At 47.7% G+C, this 15,166-nt stretch overlaps 1 protein-coding gene across 1 annotated transcript in view; it reads right to left on the bottom strand.

The window, feature by feature from the left end:
- The window catches only part of LOC118287956 (glutamate receptor ionotropic, NMDA 2C-like), a 42,459-nt gene that overhangs the window by 20,495 nt on the left and 6,798 nt on the right, over positions 1-15,166 (bottom strand). The window contains exons 3-8 of the mRNA XM_047327837.1: positions 13,680-14,052; positions 13,094-13,192; positions 4,911-4,976; positions 4,220-4,408; positions 3,145-3,485; positions 2,625-2,739 (exon numbers count right to left, since the gene is read on the bottom strand). Of these exons, the coding sequence (XP_047183793.1) occupies positions 2,625-2,739; positions 3,145-3,485; positions 4,220-4,408; positions 4,911-4,976; positions 13,094-13,192; positions 13,680-14,036 (1,167 nt within the window). The 5' untranslated portion in view covers positions 14,037-14,052. The remainder of the gene's footprint in view (positions 1-2,624; positions 2,740-3,144; positions 3,486-4,219; positions 4,409-4,910; positions 4,977-13,093; positions 13,193-13,679; positions 14,053-15,166) is intronic.

The raw sequence follows: 15,166 nt of genomic DNA, 5'->3' as shown, positions 1-15,166 counted from the left end.
GGGGGGGAAAATTTTTTTAAAATGTTTTGGTGATGAAAAAAGAAAAAGCTCTTTATGAACTGAAATACATCGAGGATCAGATGTGCTGACAGGCGACGGAATAAGGCAGGAAAGGGAAACAGATTGAGTTTTTATAATGTCGAGGGGGTGGGGGGGGGGGGACCACTCCTGACCAAAATTGCTGTCTAATATCACATCACACGATGAATAATCCCATCGCAGTCTGCACTAAGCTCAGTGGAAACCCTCTCCGTGAGAACCGGGCCTGTTTGTCATATCAGCCTGAACCTAATGAGCCGCACTGAGCTCAGCCGGCTCTGACTTACTGCGAGTGAAACTCGCTCCCTCACAGTTTTAATGAGACCTCTTTTTCATGGCAGCCCTCTTTGGGTTTGTTCTCCAGCTCCCTCGCGCGAACGCGCTCCTTTCCCCCCTCTCTCTTTCCATACATGAGATGATTTACAAATCCGCCGCGAAAAAGGTGCGGCATGCGACGTGTGGGGATGGCCATTTGTTTTTTTCTGCGAAATCACGGAGACGCCGGTCGTGCAGATCCATCGTTTCAGTCCTGTCTGTTATGGGACTCTCGTGCGTCTCATCTTCTCGCGGAGGCCGTCACTCCATCACTGTTGGGAAGGCGCCAGAACGTTTTTCATCACAAGGATCCTCGGTTAAAAATGCAGGAATCCCCCCCCCCCCGAAATCCTTTCATGTCAGAGATCCCAGTAAATGTATTACATAATGAATGTTAGTTTTAGTAAGGCAGCCTGAGCAAATTAACATCCGACTCTTTCTGTCCGCACAGATCTTCTGTCTATTCGATGGCCTTCGATGTTGGAAAATTAAAAGAAGGGGGGCTTGTCGCTGAATTTGTCTGTGTGCTGTTTGGTGCAGAGAAGGTACAGTAGTGCACAGTCAGTTCATTATAGAGGGTTTTTTTAGACTGAAAACAGCTGCGTGCTGCAGCTGGAAATGAAACCGATGGGAGCACATGAGAGGAAAACCCCCAAACAGTGAAGTTGTGGGCTGTAAAGCCGAAAAAAAGCTATATGCTGAACGATCTAAGAATTAAGGGCAGAGATGGGTGATAATTCTCAGTGAGTGAAGGTCCAATGTTAATAAAAAAAATGATAACCAGATTTTAACTCACTGCGGCTATTCCACAGGTGCAAAAAACAAAGTGAAAAATATAGGGAAAGAAGGAAAACCCGATGGAAACGTAGGAGAGGGGCAGAGCAGCGAACGGTGGGGGGGGGGGGGGGGGGGGGCTATCGGTCCAGAGTGTCACCCAGCGGCACTCCTCAGACAAAAGAAGAAATAGCACGTTAAATTGTCAGGGTGTCACAATGGAGGAGGAGCACTTGAAAAGAGCAAGTACACGGCAACCTGTCATCTCCACGGACGAGCTACACGACACGGAGGGGGGGGGGGGGGGGGGGGGGAGGAGGAGGAGATGGAGGAGGGGGGGGGGGGGCAGAGACAGATCGGGTCGTAATGACACTGACAACGAGAGCAGATTCACCGAATTCAAACGAGCGCGCGGAAGCTGGTGGCGTCTTGTCGGACGGGGTCGTGAGCAAGCATAGCACATGGGTGAAGTGTGTGTAAAGCTGTTGGCACACCGCACACAAAGACACACACACCGAACACACACACACACACACCAGACCCTATTTGGACACAATTACATGACCATGTTGGTGCACACACGTACATACACAGCAGCCACGGGTCGACATTGATGAAGTGTGTTGGTCGTTCCGGGGCAGAAGTAAATGAGTTCAACTGTAGCCGTGAGATTACGTTCAGGTCTCTTTGTGTAGTCGGCCTTTTGTCCAATTGGCCCTCAGGCTTTGATAAGTGCGTGCGTGCTTGCGTGTGTGTGTGTGTGTGTGTGTGTGTAAAAGGAAGTGAAAATACTCAGGAATGGTGATGATGAAACAAGAGTAAGAGAAGACTACGGCGTCGACAGGAAACACACACACACACACACGCGCAATATTATTGATTTGGAATCATGTCCACTCTTGTAATTTCGCCCTTCCAGGAGTTTGTTTTTTTGTTTTTTTGTGGGGGGATCACTTGTTGTATCCACTGTCCATGGAAGATATGTCTTGGCATCCTACACTGCAGGACTTTGGACTGCGGGAGTACGAAAGAGGTTTAGGGGCGTTGTAGAAGAAAAAAATATTCGGATATTTTGAGAGGACGGTCGCAATATCACAAGAATAAAGTTGTAATAGAAAAGAACGTTATAATATTACAAGAATAAAGTTGTGAATTAAGTTATAATAGTTCCAAAAAAAGCCATTTCCTCCAGGTCCTTCTTCGGAATAGACACAGTTTCTTACACAATCTTTTCAAAGTCCTGATTCTTATGATAATAAGAAAAGACTTGGTGACAGATGTTTTTTGTGCTTACATAGAGACACAGCAGCTCATAACGGCACTATAAACAAAACTGAAGCTCTTGGCCTCTATTATGTCTATTTTTGTTCATGGATTAAAACTCAGGACACTTGCACAGTACGAAACATTGGTTCTGAAAACTTCTATGTCTCATTCATGCTGCGGTATTGAAATCGGCATGTTTTAATATGGCTGAGCTTCTCGCTGCCGCGTACCTTGTCCCAGAGCCGCTCCCGGTCCAGAGCGACGATGATCATGGAGGGGTTGGAGAGGAAGCCCTGGCTGTTGAACGACAGATCTCTCCGTTCCCACGTCACGTTCATCATGTGCCTGCAACTCACACAGTGAAAGGAAAGCGTCGCGCGCCGTCAAGGAACTTTCAATTCTACATCACAGAAGAATCTGCATATCCATGTAAACAGAGAAACACACGTCATCATCGCTTCCTAATTAAAAAACCTAAAGCTCCCCCGGGAGGGGTTTTCAATTTAATGTCGGGGACTGGAAGTAGTTCATCAGGCGACGATAGTGGCAGGTGATTGGTGCAGGGCAGGAGCGGGTTTCGCTGAACCCACGACTGATTGGCCTGTGAATAATGAAGCCGTGGTAGATTCGCATTTCAGACCAAGTGCAAAACACTAAAGTTGTGCTCTCTTCCGTCTTCCGTCTCACTCTGATGGGAATCATATGACAATTGGTTCAAATTGTATTCAGGCTGACAACAGTGTTTCTCACCTGAACAGAGTGTTGTTGTCCGAGTGCTTGGCGAGCTTGCTGCAGTCGCCGTGTCCCTCGGGGATGAAGCCGTGCTGCTTCTTGAAGCTCTCGGCCCCTTTGGCGGTGATGGCGACGCCCTCCCTCACCCGCTGCCGCAGGCTCTTCCTCCACTGGTCCGTGATCACGCCGATCACGCCGACGGGGAAGCCGTCGGGCGGGGGGCTGTCGGGGTTGCCCACGGCCAGGCTGGGGAGGATCCAGATGTAGCCCGGCCCCAGCAGGCCCACCTCGGCGGCCTGACGGAACAGGTACTGCGCCTCCTCGTGGGAGCAGTACGCCAGCAGGACCTGCGAGTCCAACTGCGGACAGGGAAACAGGAATCTCTCGGCGGCGGCTCACAGGGCGGAGAGGAAACGCAGCCTGAACATGCGGCGCTGCTGGAGGCCATCGGCAAACAGTGACTCCAGCGGCTTTTTCTAAGTTTCAAACTTTGCATATTTATAACATGGCGCAGGGCACGTTTTACCGACTGCAGAGTTTTGAGAATTCACTTAATTACAGCAGCACAATTAAAGCACTAAATCAAAAATAGTTCTTACATCTGTCTCCACTCAGTATTTACACCCTTGCAGTAATTGCCGTTGCAATTCATGCAAAGTGTGTATACGAGTAAGTTACGAAGTTGGATTGTTGTAAAACAAAATAATCTGCCAATATTGTCAGACTAAATGAATAAATAGTGTTGGTTATGCAAGTATAATCGTATATTTCCTTCTCACCCTAAACTGTATGGATGCTACTAACTCTAATACACATATTTACAGATATGCAGAGTTTTGACGATGAGGTCATATATATTATTTGGGCCATGGAACTGTTATTTTGTAGCAGCTACACTACACTGATGCTGTAGTTGGTTGCTTTTGATTGGACGATACTAAAGTCGCAGCATTAAAACTGCAACATCTTTATGGTTCGAAGCTATCCCGTTGTTTGTTAAGAATTCAAGGCTTTTACACTCGAACTCAGTGAAGTGATGGTTTTCGCAAGCGGTCGGTGGGACCAGACCCAGGCGCCGCGTGGTTCGTCGTACCTGCTGCAGCATGCGCTTGGTCTTCCCGTCGTTTGACCCAACAGACATTTCCAGGGTTAAAACATCCTGTAGATTCCACAGGAAATAGGACGTGTCCGTGTAGGCCTCAACTATGTCCACAAAGGTGTCGTATCCCGGCAGCAAGCTGGTGATCACCGCAAACGCGCCCCAGTCATACTCCTCCATGAGCTGGAACAGGGAGAGTGTGTCTAGTGTAAGTCATTTATTAAGAATTATTGCACATGCGTATAAGAGTGTTAAGGACTGATGATGAGATCAAAAATCAAATGGATTATGGATTAAACAACCAACATATAATGAGCTTTAGAGATGCTTATAGATTTAATACCTTAAAAAATAATAATACATTTTGCTGTGGATATTTCTCAGTTGTGGAAATGGATGATAAAGTACAGTTGGGGTTATCACAGATTTAACTGACATGAGCCAGGTGACCCCCAAAACATCCGTTGACATCAGTCCCTCTAATCTCATGAGAATTTGTACAATCCATCCCAAATACAGATTTTTTTTTATCTGTTTGTGGAAATTGGTCCAGATCATCAGATCAAGGATTGTCGCGGTTTCCCCTCCATGGCGTTAATCAGTCAGTGGACTTGACCTTCTCTGCATTTGACAAACGGGCGATGATGAGGATCGCCAGTTGGCGATGAAATACACACATCTGTACCTTGAACATGCAGAGGATCTGCTGCTCCAGAGACGCCCCCATCTGCAGGAAGGAGGAACCTTCTGCCTGTGTAAGAGAAGTTAGAGAGTCTGGCTTTAAGGATTCAGACGGAGAGAAAATGTTTCACGAAATCAAATACGGTCGATGCAACAGCAGATTGGGAGCTGTATTTGTCTCAAAGGCCTTTCAGCAGGGTGGATGTTTGCTTTAAAAGGGCTTTTGAAATTGTCACTTGTCATTGTAGCACACAATGTGCAAAAAATATCTTGAAGACTGCCAAACACGCACTTTCTGCAAATGCATCACGAGTTCTGAATGTGCCCTCGGCTCACGAAATATTCTTCGCCTGCGCATAGAGGAACTCTGCTCAGGTAAAATATCTCGAGTGAATCGGCAAACGAAGATCAGAGATAAAGCGCTTGGGTCGCAACGGAAGCAAACCGACAAAAGGCTTTAAATTGAACTCGACTGCTGCCGATCTCACATTGTCACCGCCGCCGAATGTTCAAATATGAACTTAACCGCTACAAAGCATGGTACATTTGAATAATTTGAGCTCTCGTTCAAGAAGAATACTATCACTCGTGAACGTGTTACCGTTAAAAGTCACACAGGCGACACGGTGAAACCAATTAAAGTTGAAAAGAAGTGACGAACGGGGTAAAGAGAAAGAGTTATGCTTTGACAATGGCACTTGAATTGGCTTCGTGACATGTTCAAATACCTTTATATATACTGTATATATCTACGATGTCCTAGAGCATCATAGCAATACACACTATTTAAACATAGAAACTGTAAAGCATTTAAACTGTTTGATTGGGAAAGATGGAAACAACCCGGCATTGTCAAATACACACTGAACCTTAAAGCAATAAAGACGCAGATGCCGAGTCATGTGTCGTATATGGGACAGTTGAGCATTTACACTTTTTGCACGTTTACAGAATCATACACTCTACAAAGGAGCTTTCCACATTCAGCCACTGTCTGGTACGAGTGTCTGTGAACTGCCAACGCTCAGTCCCGCTGCTCTATTTCTGTCTAAATAGGGCCGGTCTAAGTGTCTGTGCATATATTTGCATAGCTACCCGATGTGTGCACTTCTGTGTGTTGACAGATAAGATGGAAAGTTATTAGGGCCCATTGAATTGGAGGCCACCGAATGTCCTTTAAATATCATTCAGAAAAACTAGGCTAAAGGGATGAAAAGACGGGGGGGGGGGGGGGAGAGTGGGAAAAGTGTCCGAGGGAAAGATGCAGAGAGAAAAACAGTCAACAGGGGGAGACTAAAAATATTTTTTTCTCAGGGTTTCAAACCAGAAGTCTTCTGGTCATGTGCCAAAGTTTAAGATTTGATCTAAACCCAACAGCAAACATCTGTACTGAGTGTGGGGATGATGAAGGATCACATAAGAAAACATAAGTTCATCCCAACAGTGCCATTAATATTTGTGTGACATTGCACAGCAATTCTTTACAATAATTGTTGGCGCTTTCAGAAAAATGTCCGGACATTTTCCTGAACTTTTTCTCGGGAGGGGCTGAACGTGCGAACGCAAATGTCCGCAAATGTTGCTCCTGTCATTTTACAGAACCTAGTAAAAGTGAAAGCTCATGTGAGAATACAGTAGGAAAATTTAAAAAAAGGAAAATGTTCAGAGTGTATTTAGGCCATTCAGAGTTGGAAACAGCAATAGTGTCCCTGTAGGAAAAGTCAGGGAATCGCCATACAGTAGTCAATGTGGTGCATCATCTGGGAGCCATGAATATCTGCACACAGATTTGTGCTAATTTATCCCATTGAGATAAAGTCATTCTGCTGAGGACCACGAACGTCTCTTTCCAGCAAAAAACAGAATATTGGTTCACCCTGTTGGGACCATGAAAGCCATGATTGTGAATATTTCTATTGACATTCAATATTTTTGCAAAACTAGCACCATCAAATTTTAACATTTTCAAGCATGTTTAGTCCAGTTTAAAAAACACACACACACACACACACACACACCGTATGCATGTACACAGAAGACACACACACACTGTATAGGCTGCATTCAGGCGAATACTAACATTAAAGCTAGAAAACAGTTTGAGCAGATTCGAGTGAAAGGCCTGTCCCTGCCCTTTCCTCAGATGGACCGGCGTAGAGATCCAAGCGGCCAATCGCGCTGTGATGTAAGCGGGCGCAAGACTGCGCAGGGCTCAGCACAAGTCGCAATATTCTGAATTTGATTCTGTCACGCGAGCTGGTGCAAGAAGGTGAAGATCAGAGTAATATGGTCGCCTACAATTTTTTCTTTTTTAACATCCGTAATCTGTGCTGCAGATAACTGGACACAGGATGGGAAATGTCAAAACACAGCAGCACACGCGCGCCTGTGTGCGTGCGTGCGTGCGTGCGTGCGTGCGTGCGTGCGTGCGTGCGTGCGTGCGTGCGTGCGTGTGCATGTGTGAGGAAGACAGACGAGTGAGGCGGGATGGTGTTGAACTGTCAAGCGCCGTTTGGGAGCATGGTCTCAGATCCTCTCAGAGATGACTAACTGTCATATCTCTTCCCCCTGTTGCTCTTCCCGTCTCCCACGGCTCAGAGAGCCCGTGCAGCCCGAGGAATACGGCGGGAATGTCACAGCCAGACTCCTTCCTTCACTCAACTTTTTCCTGGTCTTATCTCCGGCCGAGCTCGTTGGAGACTCGCCTCCGCAGGCCCAGACTCCACCAGACCACTGGCTGGGCTGTGCACCAGCATGGCTGTAAAAATAGCGGTGTCCGGCTGTCACTGAATGAATAAGAAATTGCCCTCCGGACTGGGAGTCCTGGCTAATGCCACAGTGTCCCACTTCAGCTTTGATTGTGAAGGAGGAGTGGTGGTGAGGTGCATCAGTTGATGAAGCGTCATTAAAAGCCAATTAGTGACGCTGAAAATTAATAACATGGTGACCCCCCCCGTGTCAATCACGGTTCGATCACTTTGCAAATAGCAGCATCTAAAAAATGGGAACATAGGCATGGATTGTCTTTGTGAAATGATCTTCTTTTTTCACATAGTATATCTATAGACAGTTTCCCAACCTTCCCTTCCCAGCTGTCTCACACACACACACACACACACACACACACACACACACACACACACACACACACACACACACACACACACACACACACACACACACACACACACACACACACACACACACACACACACACACACACACACACACACACACACACACACACACACACACACACACACACACACACACACACACACACGTCATTAGCAGTCCTGCTGCAGGAGCGTATGGTAATGTGACAGGAAGACGGTGGACACGGTGGCTGCTCACACACTCCTCTCGCCGGGGGAGAGGCGCGCGCCGACAACTCCCCCCTCGGTGGAAAGAGCGGTGTCGGTCAAACAGGAAGCAGGTCGCCGACACGGATGCTCACTCACACGTCGCATCTGTAACGTCGATGTTGAATAGTTTGCATATCTGCAAGCTCCATTCTCCAGTAATGGGAAGTCAATTTACTCAACTTTGCTTTTGTATTTGGACATGCAATCAATATTAGAGTTTTCTGATACGCAGTACTTCTACTTCACTAAATATATGTGGTAAATATAGTAGTTTTACTCTACTCTATAGGCCCCTCCTCCATATATAATCAACCACTCCCGCGACAAAGAAAATGAAGTGAAATTCTGAAAACCACATTGCACAGCCACTGCCCGTCCAGTTGGAATTACTGGGTCATGCTGTTGAAAATTTGGCGGCTGCCTGGCCACTAACGCCGTTTCATTTCCAGCGATTAAAAAACCCAGTTTCAATTGGGAATACTGCGGCGGCTCTGGGCTCCTCGTGACCTGCTTCCGGAGTTTCTGGACCAGGAGGCCAAAGAGAGAGTCGGGAGTGAGGCGAGGTGGAGAGGAGAAGAGACGTCGAAGTAACGGGAGGGACAAACGCGGGCGAAAGCGGGTCAGTCCGAGCGCAGAAACACAGAAGAACGAAACTTTCATTTGGTCCAATATCACAACCAGAGAGGGACCCGAGACTTTTAGACTTCAACCCCCTGGCTCTGACTTTCACACGCTCATAAACGATGAAATGCACGGAAGCACTCGCGCTCGACACTTTACTTTGCCTCTTAAAATCCATCCCGTTCATACTTAAACGCTTCTTTTGTTGTTTGTTTGCCTGGCGAACGCATTAAGCTGTCAGCCCTGTTTAGTCGGGACTTTATCACCGTCCGCAACCACAATCAGTCGCTGTTTGATGTTCCTGACTGTAATGAGCACAATCTGCTTCTGTGAGCGATTAGACGGTCACTGTGTACAATGGGGGACATTTAATTGTCCCTCACGAGAAGAGATATGAGTTGTCGCCTGTCGTTAATTAATCTGTTCTGTGCCGATGTATCACTAAGCGGCCGTGAACGAAAAAAATGTTTCACGACACTTTCGTTATTCAACCACGTGAATACTTCTGGTTTCGCAAAAAAGCGAAATAACCCTTTTTTTCGGGACGTATTTTGAAGCTGGGTGATGATCTTTCATGATTTGACGGTTTTGAGTGTTGGCGCAAGGTGGATTTTGCTCAGCACAATGAAAGTCACTGGTTCCAGTTTGAATGGTCGTGGCTTCCTCCATGACCATCGAGGCTTCAGGGAAATCTCGGATTATTATTATTTATTTTTTTACAGGACTCTTGGCAGCCTTTACACCTTGCTTCCATCCGGGGGGAACTTTTAACTGCACGGAAAACAAGGTGGACTGCGTTTGTCTCCTGTTTCCAGCTGACTGTCAAGAGTATCGACAGGGCAGTGATGTCTAAAATCCAACATGGCCGTCGTGCGCTCATCGAAAAGGACGATGGCAACATTTGATCACGATTGCCACCGTCCAAAAGTATCAACCGGCTGCTTGCAGTAATCTCTCAGTTTACACTTTATTTATACTGTATGTGTGTAGATGATGTAGATAGGCCTGTCCACAGACCTTAGTGCACAATGTTTTTTTGAGACATAACGTGTCAACACATTGGAGAAGTCACTTTCCGAGAGAAAAAGGTTTCCCGGGGTGGCGTGAAGGAACATGGCCTCGCACGGGGCCCCGACGTCGACCCCGTCCGACATCCGCGGGATGAACTGGAACCCCGAGCGCCAGACTTTGCTCTAATACTCTTGTGGCCGAATGGGAGGGGAAAAAAATCCCCGCAGCCAGATTATGAAATGTGGTGAAATGACTTGTGCTGGTGGGGACAGGTTTGACTTCTTGCCTTCAGGCCTTCAGGCCTTCAGATCTTGCGGGCTCCAGTTTTCAGCGACAAAAATCCTTGGTTAGGTTTTAGGAAAAGATCACGGTGTGGGTTAAAACCCTTTAAGACCCTTTGACAACATGTGTACCATGTGTATGACATAGCAGCCAATTGATGTCCATCGTTTCAGAAGGAGATGTTCATCCATCATGTGTAATGTGTGGACATCCACATATTTTGTTTGGCTGTCCACGTACTTTTGGCCATTTTGCCTTTCCGAACATGTAAATCTTTGGTTTATATAGCTACGTGGACAGACACTGATGACGATTGTTATCTTAGTTATTGCTTATTGCGTAATTGCGACAGTTCTTCAAGTCACACAAAGAGAAAACGCCCTCAACCTCAAATTTCCGACTCCTCGGACAGATACGTTTCCATATCTTCTTTCTCTCTCTTTTGGCTCACAGGCCCTGTTGAACAGTCTTCCTGCCTTCCCCCCCAGCCGTTCCCCTCGCGCGTTCTCTTTTCCTTCGCCTGATGCATGTTGCCGCCCGACAAAAGACACACTTCCCCTCCTCCCGTCCATCTTTTCATCTTCGTCTCATTCCCTCCTTCCTCGTTGTTTTGCCATAGAGAGAGAGAGAGAGAGATCACTGCGACGCGAACCATAAATAGGTGGCCCGCACGGCTGCTGCTTCTTCTTCTTTTTAAACCCACCATCAAAGATTCATTCATCGCCGTCAGGCTATTGATAATCAAGCACTATTGAGCTCTTTTATCCCCCAAGAGAATCATGCACTCAGACATATGTCTTTCTCCGTCCAATCCACCTGTCCCATTATGCCAGACACCTCTGACAAGCTTCCCCCCGCCCCTTCTTGCTGGCAACAAAGGAGTGTGAAAGAGAGAAAAGAGAGCGAGGGCTGAATGAGGCCTTCGACAGGCTCACCTCAGAGGAGAGCGCTTCAGTCTTTGTGCTATATAGAGAACTGTCACTCAACACTTTGGGCTTCGCCAGACGAGCGGTCGCCCGGGTTCAACGCGTGACGTCCCATCTGTGCGCTTGTTTTTTTTTCGCCGCCGTCAAGCCGGGAGGTTAAATAATCCCGACAGAGCCAGCCGTGATCGGCCCGGCAAATTAGAAAATAGAGATTGCAGATGACTGACAAACTTTGGCCCGGATACTTTGGAGGCTCGTAGAACCGCCGTGGAGGGAAAGGAGTGTGTGATGTGAGCTCCTCATGGCTAATTTAAGGTGAAGCAGGCGGCGATAAGGGAAAGAGGGAGCGCACACAAGGACGGCAGCAGAGCAAAGGAAAAAAAGGAAAGAGGTTTTGATTTGGGTTGAATGATGAAGGGCAGTGGGAGGCTTCAGCCTCCTGAAGGGCCTAATTTACAGTTTAATAAGGTCCTGGAGCTCCAAGAGAACCAGGGAGGAGCACAGCTCCTCTGGCCTAATGGATTCAGCCAGCGCACAAAGGAGCCAAAAAAGTCTGGATTTAAATATGCTCAGTAGTGAAGTGCGGGGAAAGGCGGTAACGGTTTGACATAATACAGAAGGTTGGGAGAAACGAGAAAGGAAGGAAGCGGGGAGACGAGAACGACTATTTCACTTGTAAAAGAGAGACGGGAGACGCATCTGCGAGACAGCGAAACATCCTTCAGGCAGCTGCCAGCCGAGCTTCGTCGACGCGCTCCCCTCCCCTCCCCTCGCTCACTCCGCCATCAAAACACAGCGAATCAATCGCCGTCCTGCAGCGACAACTCCGCCTGTTTAATACGAACATCCGTACAGCGGTGACACGGCGTCTGCAAGATACACTTTGGATTCACGGGAAACTGATAAACACAACGTGCAAGTAGTTCACAAAATGTCTCCCGGGGGGGGGCGAAATCCAGCACCTTTCAGCTCGGTTGAGAGATGCTGCTGCGTGGATCGGTCCCCGGAATTCGCCCATTTGGCCTAGTGTGTGTGTGTGTGTGTGTGTGTGTGTGTGTGTGTGTGTGTGTGTGAGATCTCGTATGTGAGGGTTTTTCATTTGCATGTGTGTTTCTATGTGTGAGAGTTGCTTCTATAAATACAAGGTGTTGATGATAGTTAAGCAGTTAAAGGAAGGAAGGGAAGAAGAGCGGAGAGAGGGAGCGAGAGAGAGGAGAAGAAGTGATGGAGCCATTATGCTCCTCAAAAACGGAGAAAAAAGGCACAGATTAACAATCCGTCTGGTGTCATTAATCTCTTCTTCACCTTCTACTTACACAACTCACTCCCCCCCCCCCCCCCCCCCCATATCCAATCATCAACCAGATACTTGCTAAATCATAGCAGGAAAAAGACCTGCTGCTCTTCAATTGCGCAGGGGATGATTGATCGAGGCGCGGACGGCCCAGAAGCACTCGTCTTCCCCTCGCACAAAAAGAGACAAAAGAAAGAAAGAAGAGTTTCCCCTTCCCACAACTCCGACTCTTCCCAGCCGGGGATTAGAGGAGCTGATGAGGGGGTCGATGAGCTGCAGTCATCGCATTCGTCTGCATTTTGCACGTATCCAAATATTTGCATGCAGCCAGTTGCTTTGCCAGAGTAGGCTTCACCGCTCTGACCTACTTAAGTTGTTTTAAGCTGAATGACGCCGGTGTGGAAGAGTTCTGACTAAGACAGGAGGCGGCGAGGAGCGAGTGCCGCTGTTGCTGCTGCCGCCGCCGCCGTCGGGGGTTTACTTTACCGGCCGTTGTTCATTTCATCGCCCCGAATCTCCTCTTCTTCCTTTTTTCATTGCGCGTTATACTGCCTGTGAGTAGTGTTACATTTTTTCGTGCCATCGCTGTGGCACAACGAGCACAGGCAGACGGCTCTGTGCCCAATCCCGGCTCCGGCCGGGTGACGGGCCAGTGCAAAGACGACAGGTTCATTATTTTGCACGCTACCTTGTATGGTATGACAACCGCAGAGCCGCCGCTGACGCCCACGATTGGCAGCGCTGTCTGGGTGGAGAGGAAGTCCAGGATCTGTGCCACCTCTGCCACCTGGAGACAAAACAGAGTGCACGTTCGCATAAAGAAAGTTGAAAATCACCGTAAGGGCACAGCGCTCTTTTTCAATCTGGTAGCAGAGTTATGCTACATTTTTGCTGAAATCAGTTTTTACATCTTTCTAAGTAGACACGTCAGAGTAGAGTAAGATTTGTCTTCTCTCAGATCTCCTTCCCGTGGTAGGGGATCTGTTCAGGGAGTATTTGCATTTTGTTTTTGATGTCGCTTCTGCTCCCTTCACGAAAGAAAAACCCATAGAAACACTGTAATTTAATTTCAGCACAGGTAGTAAATGCCTGGCATCTGAATTAGCTCTTCTTCTTCTTTTTTTTTGCAGCCCCACTTTATGATTTAAGATGACAGGACGGGACAGCTGTTTGCTTGTCAAGCTTTAAGAAGCTCGGATGCGGGTGACTGAACACCGAGACCCCGGAGACGACGTTCTATCCAAAAATGCACAAATCTTTCCTTTCTCTTTTACCTGAACGCCGGCACCTGAGCCCACATCATCCTCAAACACCACGGCGTGCAGCTTCTCCATCGCCATGGTGTCACACAGGCGCGTCAGCAGGTCGCGCGGGTTGGTGTCGTTGACCAGCACCGTCACGGGGCTGACCACCACGGGCAGGTCCACAAAGTTCTCCCCGCTGAGGCGACCCCTGACCTCGTTCTGGTAGCTGGAGCCGCTGAACACCACCGCCACGTTGATGGACGGGTGGAGGAGGAGCGGCCGGGCCTGCAGGGGCAGCGGGGAGGAGATGAGGAGCAGGAGGAGGAGGAGCAGGAGGAAGAGCGGAGACCGAGGAGAGGGAGGAGGTGGTCTCCTGGGTATGGCCATGTTGCCAGCCTACAGCCTGGAAGGGAGGGATTAGAAAGAGGGCGAGAGGACAAGAAAGGAAGGAAAGAGAACAACAGTCAAACATACAAGCTGCTTCATTTTTTATCATGTTTTGACATAATCCATTGGGACATGTCCACCTTTTATTTCTATCTCCTGGTCCGTTTCTCTCTGACCCTTTTGTAGAACAGTATTAGCCTCACATTAAGACTGTGTGTGCGTGCGCGCGCATGCGTGTGTGTGTGTTCAAGTGTGTGTGCATGTGTGTGTGCGTGTAATCCCCCATAATCCACCCCCCAGTGTCATGACTGTAATCACCTCGCCATCTCTACACATCGCTGATTCAGCAAACACACACACACACACACAAATAGTGCAAGCACGATACCAGAACTATCACACGAGTCCTGGACCGTCATCACCGGGATTACATTACATCATTACATTACTTCAGTCTGCCGCTCTCCACGTGGCATGATGTCATCGGCCTAGCCGCAGAAGTACAACAAGTGAAAACTGAATATCTTCTGCTGCTGTATTAAACGTTTCAAACGTTAGTTGTTTGACTGAACAGCTTTTTTCGAAATCTGTACATAACCAGAAGTGCTTCGACCGACTCCTCGGGCCCCTACATCACCCCCCCGCCCCCCTCCCCCGGAACCACATGAGACTAAACCACATAATTCCTATCTACCAACAAATCTAGGTTTATGTAACAACCTTAAACATGCATACGACGTCTGGTGATTTAAAAACATTTATGGTCATTGCGATCATTCCCAATTGGTTGAAGCAAACATGTTGCAATGGGAAACACCCAGATGTTTACATGTATTTTGAAGTATCCCTGCATTAATACTCCTGCGATCCATTCTGATGAAGATTTTTTTGAATTCTGCCTGAAACTTTTGTGTTGAACAGTAAAATATTTCGATGATTTTGATGATGAGCCCGCACTCTGAGGTGTAAACATTCATCCGCTGGCTACATCGGCTGTAGCCACTTCAATCATACAGTTGATGTTTGAAGATTGCTCCTTAATGAATCAATACCTTTGAACCTTTGATAAAGGCAGGTGGGCTTTCTTATAGCAAGTGGAGACCTTCACTTACACACACACATATCTAATA

The sequence above is a fragment of the Scophthalmus maximus genome, chromosome 16 (assembly GCF_022379125.1).
Source record: "Scophthalmus maximus strain ysfricsl-2021 chromosome 16, ASM2237912v1, whole genome shotgun sequence".
Taxonomy (NCBI): Eukaryota; Metazoa; Chordata; class Actinopteri; order Pleuronectiformes; family Scophthalmidae; genus Scophthalmus; species Scophthalmus maximus.
This window is presented reverse-complemented; position numbering and strand designations above follow the sequence as displayed.